The sequence below is a fragment of the Eurosta solidaginis genome, chromosome 5 (genome assembly GCF_040869045.1).
Source record: "Eurosta solidaginis isolate ZX-2024a chromosome 5, ASM4086904v1, whole genome shotgun sequence".
NCBI lineage: Eukaryota > Metazoa > Arthropoda > Insecta > Diptera > Tephritidae > Eurosta > Eurosta solidaginis.
The window spans coordinates 220,555,685-220,570,264 of NC_090323.1; the positions used below are offsets into that span (position 1 = coordinate 220,555,685).

The 14,580-nt window shown below is 34.7% G+C and overlaps 1 protein-coding gene across 3 annotated transcripts in view; it reads left to right on the forward strand.

The window, feature by feature from the left end:
• The window catches only part of Dscam2 (Down syndrome cell adhesion molecule 2), a 392,154-nt gene that overhangs the window by 365,104 nt on the left and 12,470 nt on the right, over positions 1-14,580 (forward strand). For all 3 annotated transcript variants that reach the window (XM_067788438.1, XM_067788437.1, XM_067788436.1), the window contains exons 19-20: positions 2,727-2,849; positions 12,042-12,202. In XM_067788438.1, the coding sequence (XP_067644539.1) occupies positions 2,727-2,849; positions 12,042-12,202 (284 nt within the window). The remainder of the gene's footprint in view (positions 1-2,726; positions 2,850-12,041; positions 12,203-14,580) is intronic.

A 14,580-nucleotide genomic window follows, 5' to 3' on the forward strand; every position in this document is an offset into this window, starting at 1 on the left:
CAAAATATACACATATTTTAAACATGTCGCTTATAGAAATTTATCAAAATGCAGGCGGACAATCTTAACATACAGTCATAATATTATTGAATTTTCATTTTTTAACAATAGCAATTATAAATACCTTATCAAACACAAAACAATAAAGGTGAAGATTACTTTATGGCAGTTACTTGAACTCCATCTCCGCTGTGTTTTGATAAAAAGGAAGTGTTTAGAAATGTTTTATCCTATTTTTACTTTCATTCTTCAGCGTAATGTGGCCAAACCAGCGTAGCCGCTGAGGTATAATACAATGAATTATGTTGATGTGTGCGACCTTAAATCTTCTTCAGTACTCGCCGTCGCCGACGCGCAAAGGCCAACAAATCTTTCGAAAAACTTTTCCTTAGAACACTCCTAGATCCACCTCATCTGATGTTGTCATAGTCAATGCTTCTGCACCATATAGTAGGAGGCGGACAATATGTAACTTATGGAGCATGATTTTAGTTTGCAGAGAGAGGGCTTTACTTTTCAATTACCTACCCAGCCCAAAGGAGACTAGACCAATCTCTACTCAGCCCGACTCAAACCGGATTCATCTTGACTAATCAAAAAATATTCAGGGTAACAAATAGGAAACAACAATAAATAGGGCGTACTACAACGATTGAACAGATATAACGACTAACTAACTGTAAACGCAAAAAAATCAATGAACAAGTGTACGAATATACATACAAACATCCTGTAGAATGTCGATTGAATAGTACAAAGGACCGCGTATTTATGTATGTAAATTTGTATGAGTATATGTAGGGGCTTCGTAACATAAAACGCGGCATTCATACACAACAACGAGAAAATAAATTTTACGTTGTTACAACAAATTGAATTTTAATTGGCATGAAGCTGAATGCCGTGTTCAGTAAATAAAGTAGATCTTTTGCATACATTCTTGTTATTGCATTGTATTTTTGTAAATATGTATAATATACAATATATACCCAATAAGCAACGGAAAAAATCTCAGAGGAAGGGCAGAATGCTAATTGATTGCTTGATTATCAGCATTGCTAATTAATTGTGATCTATATCCCTGCAATAGAAGTTTGCGATAGAGAATTTCTACAAGGGTGGTTATCTTCGAGGAGTATCCCAGACAGTGAAGCAGCCTTACGTGATTTGCAACCTTACACACTTACTTCTTAGTTGGGGGATGAATACATTGGAGTCCTAAATGATCTGGAAGCCAAAAATAAGGCTTGGTTTGGATGTATTGATGGGAATGAGGGACATAAAGGTAATGAAGACGCAGACTACCTAGCCAAGAAAGGTGCTATAGCAGCATTAATTAGTCCAGAATACCTTCGTTGAATCATGAAGGTACACCTTAGCGAAACCATAAGTAATTGGGAAACAAAGCAGTTCATACAATACTATATAGAGTACCCAGAATGAAGACATAACACAGCTTTTTATAATCTTAGCAACGATAGTATCAACCAAGTTCATTAATCTAATACAGTGGACCTGTGAATTCCAGCTGGCTACTATACCGAATACTGTAGTCTACGATATTCCTTAAATTAGTTAAATATACCCGACACAAAAATCTATCGGTTCTCTGAGCTGGATGATGAAACGCTGATTCAGATTTTTTGCGAATCCTTCGCTCTGACACGGCAGAGATCTTCCCATCTAGCAGGCGTTACTCTGAATCCCTTCGTGATATGCAGAAAAAAAGCCTGAAGAGGTACATGAAATCTTCAACATGCAGTAACAGACTGAAAGGTACAGCACAATAGATCTAAATATAGGTCCCAGTGAATCGAGGCCTAATAGTAATAATAATATCAATTGTGACTGGCGGCCACCGTGGTGTGATGGTAGCGTGCTCCGCCATCCACACCGAAGGTCCTGGGTTCACGCCCTGGGCAAAGCAACATCAAAATTTTATAAACAAATTTTTTCAATTAGAAGAAAAATTTTCTAAATGGGTCGCCCCTCGGCAGTGTTTGGCAAGCGCTCCGGTTGTATTTCTGCCATGAAAAGCTCACAGCAAAAACTCATCTGTATTGCAGATGCCGTTCGGATTCGGCATAAAACAGGTAGGTCCCGTCCCGCCAATTTGTAGGAAAAAATTAAAAGGAACACCATGCAAATTGGAAGAGAAGCTCGCCTAAAATCTCTTCGGAGGTTATCGCGGCTTACATTTTTTTTATTTTTATTTATCAATTCTATTTTAGTTTAGAATTTACAAAGTTTTTAAGAAATGTAGCAATTTTATAATATATTTTATTATACAGTTACCCTACACAGTATTTTAAAGCTGTTGATGAGTGCTAATTTGCAAATGGAGAGCAAGCTTGTTTTCAGGACAGGCATTCGCGTCAATTCGTTCCCATTATGTTTGATAGGTGTCTGAGAATAATAAATTTCTCAATTTGAAAACTGTTATGTAAATAATGTTGTTTTCTTTTTAAGAACGGTACCACAGATTATTTGAGTTGCATTGAACAACTGAAGTTTTATATTTGACTTTAGATATCACTTTTTATGCAACTCAAATTAAAAGGCACCATAAATGTTTATTGGGTATATCAATATTGTGTTTTGCTTCGCATTCTACATGCCGCTCTCAATTCATTTCACTTCTCCATTACTGCCTTTCTTTTCAACTATTTTGCCAATAACAATTTATCGTTGTATTTGTTTGTTGTTTATATTTGTATTTGCCGTAGAACAAGGAAATCGTATACAAAAGGAATCGTTGGAAAATCGTCAGAATTCAGAGGCAGCGCAACGGGAACGCTACTATGCCACAATTCATAAAGTGTCGATGCAGAATAACGACAAAATACCGGGTAGGTTATGACTATTTTATTTTATTTTATTGTACTTCTTTTTTATCCTTTACGTGGTTTTGTGAATTGTATTATAACGAAATTTGTAATTTGTGCTTGTATGTCTTCCTTTCACGGTTTATTTCTCTGCATTATAATCTTTCAGAGTGCAAACATCTGACTCACATTTAGACTCTGGCTGATACATAATTGGGTCATATGTTAAGAATAGCTCAACTTTTAGCTTTACTTCACATATAGCATACGATTGCTCGAACTTCTTCGAGTAGAGATTTCTCGCGAACATCGGCTTCTTGCGAGATTCTCGAATCACGAAATACTTGGAAAGCTCGCGACATTCTTAACATTCAATTTAATTGATACATTGGCTGTTTTATATAAAGGTGACGATTTCTTCTAAAGCTCAAGCGAAAACTTCCAAAATACTATAAAAAAAATACCGAAATATGTACAATACTGTACATAAATGAATGTCGTGAAGCTCGCGAGCATGACGAATATTTTGAGATTCAAGAAACTCGCGTGAAACCGAGGTTTTTATTTCTCGATAAAAAATTAGAATGTTATGAATAAAATGTGGAAGTCCACACCAAAGTAAAACGTTTACATTTTTGTGAAAAAAACAGTTGAAATCTGTAATTTAAGTAGAAACTAGTGAAAAATAGCCCCACATGATGGCTTCACGTCAACGTAATGAAGAATTTGTTGCAATTTTTCAATTCGCAATTCGAAATTTCGTTAAAAATCTGCTAGTGAAAGGCATATTCATTAAAAGGTAAATTTTTTCATAAAATGTAAATGTTGTCTTTTGGTGCGGAACTCCACCAATATATGTATGTTTTGAGTGAAGTACCATTGGAAAGCCAATATGGTCAACACAAACCACAAGCAGAAACAAGTAAAGACGGGACTGTTTCGGCAATGCCTAAGACTTCATACCTCTCATGAATGGAGCTGAACAATAATATTATCCCGTTCGTAAAATCCAATTAATCGACTGTATAAGATACTAGACTAAACCTGCGACCCCGTACGCATGGTATTTCATTAAAATGGCATGTCAGTCTTGGAAGAAATAGAAGAAGATAACGAAAATTAATCATATGCAGAGTCCTATTAGAAAAACAAAATAATAAACATCGTATGTCTAATTTTGCGAGAATTTAATTGAAAATTTTTTTTTCAAGTTCCTTTACAAAAACATGCATATGAGGCATTCCATATGAAAAGATAGGTCGACCTCTCCGATTTTCTTCAAATTCGGAAGACATGTAGTATTTGACGTCCAGAATAGTGTGTCAAAATATATTTTTTTAAATTTTGAATATTTTGGATTTTATTGACAGTTGAAAATTTTTTAAAGCTTTTCTTTGAGTTAAAATATCTTTTAAACTATTAATTTGAGAAAAAACTTTTACTACAAAAATTCTTTAAAATTATTGAAGTTTATAAAAAAAATTTTATGTTCTCAAAATTTTGAAAAATAATATTATTGTAAAATAAAATAAAAATTTTTTTCAGTGTAAAGTAATGAAGGATAGCACCGATTCTCTTTAAAAAAATCTGAAAGAAACTTGAATATGTTCTTAACCTACCTAAAAAAAGATTTGAAAATTTTATGTTGAATAAATCTATGATTTTTACGCACAGTAAGTTTGTGATATAAATTTTTTTTTTATATAACAAATCAAAATGGCATAGATATTATAAAAATGTAGTTTTATACTTTAAATTAGGTCGGTTATTTATTACTTTAAAAATTTTACAATCGCTTTCATTACAAGTCGATACAACTTTACATTTAATTTCGTTGCTTGAAAAGGGTATAAAACTGTGGAATGACCGTGTGCCATTGATTCGAACAGTTGTAGCGAAATGATCCTTTAGGAAATCTTTTTCTTTTTGGTAATCAGCTTTGGAAAAGAAACCAAATTGCATTGTTAAAAATTTTTTTTTTACAGTATTAAAAAATTCAATTGGGGTAGTAATTGGTGTGGAGTCAGGACGGCGTAAACTTTCTCGTCGAACAAATCTTTTAACATTAGCACCGATTCCATCACAAGCGTTTTTATCATGCGATGTACCAAAAAAGTGCCATTCCGCTTTTATATTAAAATCTTGAAAGTGGTACATTAAATTAATAAATTATATTTATTTTTATATTGCGAAACTTAGCCATCTGAAAAGTAGTAAATTTTTTTAACATTATCGTGATTATATTTTGATACAAGCCAATTAATCATTTTCTTTTGAAATAAATATACAGCAGTGGTATCATGGATATTACACTCTGAGATGACTACAAAGCTCTCACATGTGAAGCTCTTATTCTTATCCTTTTCTGCGCGATAAACAACAAAGGGGTGAACTGTAACCTGATTGCTATTCCAGTGGTAATCCCGAATGTCGTTCTGTACCAGAAAAGTGAAATTTACAGAGAATTCACCAACTACTATAAATTCGCCTTCCTTTAATTAAAGTTTCAGTGCTTTGAAGAACTTGTTGCTCTTGGCTGTAAAATTGTGTGTTAAAAGTACTGATGCATCGGCTTTCAGCATTCCAATAAACGTATGAGTATCTTTATTCACTGTTTCTATAGAAGAACGGTCTGTATCGGTCCATTGTAAAAATTCCAAAATTTTTATTTTATTTACTTCAAATGCCTTTCCAAGTTCAATACTTATTCCTTCAAGAACTGTACAAGAATTACACTTTCTTAGTTAACAATTATGTTCCAATTTCTCACAAGTCATCTCACGTAAGACATCTTCGTATGTTTGAATGTATGCATGTGTGTCGTAATTTTGATAGAATTACCCCGACTTCGCATTACATATTAATTAACGGCATTATTCATAGAAAATGAAATAGGTTTGACCAATCTCTTTTATTTTCTATGAATAAGAAGATAAATATATATGTAGAAAACATCTGTAAACAATATGGATGCCATTTCGAAGTGTTATATAGTGTAAACATTTTTGTATCACAAACTTGCTGTGCGTAAAAATCATAGATTTATTCAACATAAAATTTTCAATTTTTTTTTCTCGAGAACAAAAAAAAACCATTCTTTTAAATTTGAAGGGTAGGTTAAAAACATATTCAAGTTTCTTTCAGATTTTTTTAAAGAGAATCGGTGCTATCCTCCATTACTTTACACTGAAAAAAAATTTTGTTTTATTTTTCAATCATATTATTTTTGAAACATTTGAGAACATACATTTTTTTTTTTATAAACTTCAATAATTTTAAAGACTTTTTTAAATTCAGAATTATTATAGGCTTATATGGTCAAATATTTGAACAGTGCAAGATTAAACTTCACTTATAAACCCGACGTTTCGCCAAGCTCCTTGGCATCCTCAGGGGCTGGACATCTTTATTTAAAAACAATAACAATAACAAAGACAAATTTGTAAAAACAAGTTGGAACATATACATTGTTAAATCATGACACAAACATTAAATGCGGAAAAAAAGAAACTCACATGAAATAGTAATTAAAATAAAATATCACAAAACTCATAGGAGTATATAATACCATGTATGTTTGGTATATTTGTCAAAACTAATTTCAAATCATAAGCATAATAGATATGCTGCCGCAATTTGATCAGTATCTTCTCGTCTATTTACTGTTTTCTCTCTATTTTTTAGTATGTGAAGACTCTCTAGTGTGTACCGCTTTTTCTCTTTCCTCTCTGTGTCTATTATTTTTGTATTTTGTAAATCAGCGGTGTGTCCATGTGTTAGAATATGTTGAGCAAGTGCCGTGCCGCTTTTCTTTTTGTTTATGTCCGCTTCGTGCTCTGCTAGTCGAACTCCCAATTTTTTTTTCGTCGTCCCTATGTATATTTTGTCGCATTGTGTGTTTTCTCCACCTTTGCATCAAATTGGTCAGCAAAAATCGATCACACATTAAAATCTTATCGGAAGGCCTGCCGACAAACAATTTTCACATCTTTATTTACTTTCTACCAACACAAACAAAGAGCGAAATAATTCAACATGAAACACTTCTACAAACATATGCGATATAAATACGGAGAAGAAACATATAAAACCCTTAAACAACACAGTAAACAGAAACAAAAACTAACAAAACAAACAGCGCAACTGAAATTCCTATTGGAATGTAGGAAATACGAAATAATACCACAACACCTGACTGATTCAACCAGAGGATATCCATACAAACAACATCACAACACATAATTCAACAAGTAGAGAAGGCAAAAAGACTATTACACAAAAAAATGCTAAATTTAGAAATCACACAAACAAACATCAACATAAAATCAACTAGAGATCAAATAATCTGTGCTGAGCGACAACTACAACACAACCTTAATGTAAGTGATTTCTACTCTGTCACACATAATCAAACAATTCTAAGCCAGAGAATGGCAGACGAAATAAAAACAACACAAACATCCAAACTTGAGAAACTGAAGCAGAAACAACTACGAACTTTGGGCATAAGAGTGAACAGTGACTGGTTCATAAACTACACGAAAATACATTTTCCTGAAGAAGTCAAATGGCTTCTCTCCCTTGGGAAAAAATTTACACTTCCTACAACAAACACCACATTCAAACCTTTAAAAATCATAGCAGAGATTGAGCAAGTAATACAGCAATTTGAGAACGAGAGAGCTAAAGAAATGGAAAGATGCCGATTAAGCAACAGAATATCACAATACAAACGGCAAATTAAACATAGCCCAACGGACAAATTTATACTGGAAACCTACAACAAAGCAAAGGCTCTTCTAAGAAGACACAAAGATATCATCGTCACGGATTCAGACAAAGGCAACAAGACAGTTGTTATGTACAAGACAGATTACGAAGAGAAAATGGGCAAACTACTTGAGGACAAAAGCACATACTGAACGGCTAGAAACGACCCAACAGACACGCTACAGAAACAAAACAACAACCTTATCAACGAACTTTACAAAGATAAACTGATTAGTCTTAAAGACAAACATCACCTCACATGTACGGCAGCAAATGCACCACGATTATACGGTTTACCAAAAATTCATAAACTGAATTTACCCTTACGTCCCATAGCTTCATCAATGAACGTTCCATGTTATGGTCTTTCAAAGTTCGTTGGTAAAATACTAAACAATTTAATCTCAGAAGAATACAATGTAAAAAACTCGTTTAGACTCAAAGATAAACTGCAAAACATTGAAATATGTAGCGACGACATATAAGTATCCTTCGATGTAGTCTCCCTATTCACCAACATCCCCATATACTTAGCAATAAAGATAATAATGGACAAATTCCAACAACTACAATGTAACATACCAAAAAACAAATTTTTAAAATTACTGAATTTTTGCCTGAAAGATAATAATTATTTTATGTATGATGGGAAAATTTACACCCAAAGCTTTGGTATGCCCATGGGTAACCCTCTTTCACCGACAATAGCAGATATTATCATGGATGACTTACTAGACAACACTATTTTGGAATTGAAAAAACTACATAAAATAAATATCAAGTTCATAGATAAGTACGTGGATGATATATTTGCTATTGTAAAACGAGATGACTTAGACATCATACTGAGAACTCTAAATCAGTACCACAATCGGCTACAGTTTACAACAGAAAAAGAGGTAAACTCAAAAATCCCCTTCTTGGATGTGCTCATTCACAGAACTGACAATAGGATTTTACTCAACTGGTACTCTAAATCAGTAACATCAGGAAGAATCATAAACTTCCTTTCTGCCCAACCTAAAAAATACAAAATAAACGCTGCAAAAAACATAATAAACAAAATATTCACATTGAGTCACAATCAGTTTTTAAATCCCAACAAGGAAAAAATTTACAAATTGCTTACTGACAACAACTACCCGAGCCAATTAGTGAAGACCCTAATAGAACAGAAATTAAAAGAGACTAACAAAAAGCAACATCATACAACAACCACACAAACACCTACCGAAACAAAACAATACCACAGCATCACCTACATACCAAAGTTCACAGAAAAAGTTCACGCAAACATAAGAGAACAAAAACGAAATATTTCTCTAGCATACAAATCCAACTGCACTCTCTCCACTATATTTACCAAGACAAAAAGCCCAGTAGAACCACACCAACAAAACAATGTAATCTACCAAGTACAATGCAAAGGTGGAGAAAACACACAATGCGACAAAATATACATAGGGACGACGAAAAGAAAATTGGGAGTTCGACTAGCAGAGCACGAAGCGGACATAAACAAAAAGAAAAGTGGCACGGCACTTGCTCAACATATTCTAACACATGGACACACCGCTGATTTACAAAATACAAAAATAATAGACACAGAGAGGAAAGAGAAAAAGCGGGTACACACTAGAGAGTCTTCACATACTAAAAAATAGAGAGAAAACAGTAAATAGACGAGAAGATACTGATCAAATTGCGGCAGCATATCTATTATGCTTATGATTTGAAATTAGTTTTGACAAATATACCAAACATGCATGGTATTATATACTCCTATGAGTGTGATATTTTATTTTAATTATTATTTCATGTGAGTTTTCTTTTTTTCCGCATTTAATGTTTGTGTCATGGTTTAACAATGTTTATGTTCCAACTTGTTTTTACAAATTTGTCTTTGTTATTGTTATTGTTTTTAAATAAAGATGTCCAGCCCCTGAGGATGCCAAGGAGCTTGGCGAAACGTCGGGTTTATAAGTGAAGTTTAATCTTGCACTGTTCAAATATCTGACCATACAAGCCTATAATAATTCTGAATTTAATAAAATCAAATTAGTCAGCAAAAATCGATCACACATTAAAGACTTTTTGTAGTAAAAAGATTCTTTTCTAAAATTAATAGTTTAAAAGATATTTTAACTCAAAGAAAACCTTTCAAAAATTTTTAACTGTCAATAAAATCCAAAATATCAAAATTAAAAAAAAAATAATTTGACACACTATTCTAGACGTCAAATGCTACATGCCTTCCGAATTTGAAGAAAATCGGAGAGGTCGACCGATATTTTCATATGGAATGCATCATATGTTACTTCCACGAATGCCTAGAATCACAAAACAAAAATGCATGGCTTTTTATGTTGTGGTTCAGAAGTTAGAAAGTCCCAAACGAACAGACATTGAATTTTATAGATATAGATGTAATACATAGAGAAGAGATACCCATACAAACTTAAGCCACATTTTCGATAAATATCAAATAAAATATACATATATCGATACAAAATTTATTTTTTTTTGGGCAATCGTGCTTGAAAAGAACCTATCAACTAGCTAAACAGTTTCATCACGGCAGAACCACACAGGTTTTGTAAATTTACCAGCTTATTCGTACTTTTTAGCTGTTTTGACGTTTCCACTTCTGCTGCAGTACGTTTTTGACACTCAAACAGAGAATTAAATAAAATAATAAAAAAAATTAAGTTAAACTGTTTTATTGAGAACAATACTTACATGAAGTAATAATAATAATAAAAGCTAGAAAATAATTAAGTAGGTCCTAGGTACTAGTCCATCCCACTCCTCATCAATATAGGGCGTTGATCAGGCAATTAAATAAAAGCGTTGGGCACGTGAAAGGACACTACTTTTTATGGTGGGCTGTTGCTTGATCAATTTCATCTGAAACCGCTTAACCAACTGAACAAGCTTGCTTTGTGTAGTTGGTTTCTATGCATGTCGCTAATCTACCTAGCGCTTTATTTCAACTAGCATGCGAAAAACAGCGGCTTAAGTTTCACTTTCTTATGGTCTGCATAAGATAGCTATGACCGTGAATCACTTATCTGCATTTGATGAAATTTGCAGCTTTTGGCTGTTAAAATGGGGCAGAAATGACGAAAAGTTCCTGTTGTTGTTGTAGCGATCACTACACTACCCGAAGGCTTTGTGGTGTGTTATCGATGTTGATGGTCCTTTGCTGGATGCAGATCCGGTACGTTCCGGTAACGAGCACCATTAAGGTACTAGCCCAACCATATCGGGAACGATTGGTATGACTACATTTAACCATGATAGATGAGGAACTTGGGGTCGTCAGGGCTGTAAAATAAACAGGATTCGCCACGGGGTAGGTGAGTTCGAAAATTGGGTTGGGGAAGCTATTCTTTGCGCTAGCAGGCCCTTGAAAGGGTTGCACTACACAACCCCTTGAATTAATTTGGTATTTTAGTCGAAAAGTAACGAAAAGCTCCTTATCTGAACAATCGGTTTGTATGGAGTATATACTATTAATATGACAGATCTCCACGATTTTTTCAGACAACTTTATATATATACTATATTTGTAATCGTCTAGTTAAGTTTGAAGCTTATAGCTGTAACTAACGCCGTGGTGTCGTGGCAGCATTCTCTGCCTATCTTTCGGAAGTTGGGTTCACACCCCATACAAAGCAGCATAAATATTTAAAAAATAAGTTTTTTCAATTAGAAGAAAGTTTTTCTAATCGAAGTCGCCCCTCAGCAGTGATTTCGAGTATATTTCTGCCATGAAAGGCTTCTCAGTGAAAACTCATGTGCCTTGCAGATGCCCTTTGGAGTCGGCATGAGACATGTAGGTCCCGTTCTGCAAATTTGTAGCAAAAATTAAAAAGGGAGCACGACTCAAATTGGGAGGGAAACTCGGTCCTAAAACTTGTCGGAGCTTATCGCGCTTTTAATTTATTTATTTATAGAAATGTCATTTATAAAATTTTGTATTTTTCTTACTAATAAGTGGTTAGCGTACAAACATTTGCATACATTTAATTTTCTTGTCGCCGGTACCACTAAACTTATAAATATGTGCGAATCATATGCCAAAGTGCAGTGACATTGCTTGACATCAATGTGTAATAAATAATGCTTGCACTTTACAACCAACAGTAATTACACCCTTCATCACCGTCAGCGTTCTCCTTACAATAGGCACTATTACAATGTGAGAACGGCAATGTCAAAGCCATTTCCTTTTCAGTTACTGACTAATTAGGTGGTGCTATTTGATACACATACAAAGAAGCCTACATACGTAAATAAATGTCTACGTATTTATACATCTACAAACATATTCATCTTATGCTAATCCATTACAACATTTTAACATGTTATTGACTTAATTTACTTTTCTAACTAATTGCTAATTTTTGTTTGCTTTTTTTTTATTATATTTATCGCAAATAGAGACATCCGAGGATATATCACCGTATGCAACATTTCAATTATCCGAGACGGCAAACATGTCACAGCCACATCATGCCGGTGCAGCTAATACGCTTTTGCATTCTTTCATGTATCATGAGCGTGCATTGACCGAGGGTTGTTCGTCACCACCACCAGCAGCGGTATTAAAACCAACCCAACACCATAATCACCACCATCACCTGAACTATAATTATAATCACAATCAACGTCCAACAAAGACAAATTATAATCATTATCAGACCTCGCCATTTCATAATATCGTGCGTTTATTTTCTTATGTATTTTGTTTTGTTTAGATTTTGTTCGTAATTTTAGTTTGTGCTTAAGTAAATTCAAAGCTTGCTTTGGTTTAAAATACTACTTAGTTTGCTAGCGTCTAAAAATTTAAACAATTCAAAAAATCATTATTTGTTTAGTAATTGTAAACTGATTTAAGTAAATCTTAAAAATTTTCTAATTATCTATTTTTATTGTTTAGTGTTTTGTATCTCAGTTGAGAAGTAGATATACTCTGTATGAAAACGTGGATTTACCAGAAATTATATAAATGTGGGAAAAGGTCGGTCTTCGTGGTAGTCATATCAAAATTGATTTATACAATGAGTCTCCATAATATGAAAGTGATTGCCCTTTCGCATATGTAGTGAGAGCAAAAATGTCCTGTGTAAAGCTGACCTCTGATTTCTACCCAACACAGCTAATGAAGGTGTCATACTTTTCAGGCTTGGATTTAAAATATTAATAGTCAAAATTATTACTCCATCTAGAATCACTAACCAAAACGATATCAAGAAAGATTTGCTTTCTAAAAAGAAAGCATTCAACAAGTTATCGGAACAATCAACATCGATTTCGTTAAAATATTGTCAAGATACACTGATATGTAGTAACGTAAATTTAATTGAAGGTGTGGTTGAAATATTGGGTTCCTCTTCGTTCCGTTAGCCCAACACTGGAAACAAGTTGGATGAATTTTATTTACCTCTATACTCAGCGCCACCAAGCGGTAACTCATGAATACTAAACACCTTAATTTTGGCTGAAAATTTAGGAGCAAATTTGTGGGACCTTAACGAACTTTTTAGAATGCTCTGTCTAACGTATTTATTCACAGGACGGTCTAAAGTGTTGACTGGTTCTAACTGTGACAACAAAATATTTTTTATCGCCACCACTGTGTATATATTTTTGTAAAAAGTACCCGCCATGTGCCAACAGTCGAATATTTTTAGTGGTAGGAATAACTTGTTAAGCCTCAACTTGTAAGTCTTAAACATTGTTTTCGACACTTTGCAGGCCCGTGCTTGGGTCCACACTTTCCCGCTTGGTCGTGTACGGAGAAAGTTTGTTGTTGTTGTTGTTGTAACGATAAGGACACTACCCGACCTTGTGGTGTGTTATCGATGTTGATGGTCCTTTGCAGAATGCAGATCCGATACGTTCCAGCAACAAGCAGCATTTAGGTACTAGCCCGACCATCTCGGTAACGATTTGGTATGACCACATGAAACCTTCAAGGGCATAGCCAGGATCCGTGAGGAACTTGGGGTCGGCAGAGACTCGGCTGTTAAAGTAAGATGATCCGCCATGGGTAGGCGAGGTTGACAATTGGGTTGGAGAAGCTATATTTTGCCCTAGCAACACTTTGAAAGGATTGCACTACACAATCCCTTGAATCAATTTGATATTTTAGTCGCCACTTACGATAGGCATACCTGCCGCGGATATATTCTAAGTCTCCTGATCTGCTGGGGGAACGAAGAAAGCTCTAGGGAGGCCGTCTTTTTAGCTAGCTCAACCGCTTTTTCTTACTTACTAACTGACTTGAATGGCGCTTCTTCACTGAGCTAAATGGCGCAAATTGGTCACACCAAAGGAATTAAAATCGTTTTCCACCTGGTCCTTCCAGCGGAGAGGGGCCCGCCCTCTTCCTCTGCTTCCGTAGGTGGGTTCCGATTCTTTTTTAGCCGGAACGTCATCTTTCATTCGCATAATATGGCCTAGCCAACGTTGCCGCTGCGTTCTATTTCGCTGGACTATGTTGATGCCTGCGTAAAGCTTATCCAGCTCGTCATTGAATCTTCTTCGGTACTCACTGTCACAAATTCGTAGAGGTCCATAAATTACCCGAAGAACTTTTCTCTCGAAAACTTCCAGAGCCGTTTCATCTGATACTGTCATGGTCCATGATTCTGCACCGTATAACAGAATAGGTACGAAAATGACTTGTAGAGTATAATTTTCGTTTGCCAAGAGAGGACTTTAGTTTTAAATTGTCTACGTAGTAAAAAGTAGTATTTGTTGGCAAGAGAGTTGTTTCAGAGCTGATGTTGTCGTTCGTGTTAATACTCGGTCCCAAATTAGTGGGTTTCCAGGCGCAAATGTACTGACTCTTTGCTCGATGACAGCAGGTGCTTCGTTTTGTCCTACTATATCATCAAACCCATCTTCTCCCCTTCTTTTTCTAGTTTGGTGTAATCAGAACTTATTGCGCGGGTGTTCACGCGAATGACATCAA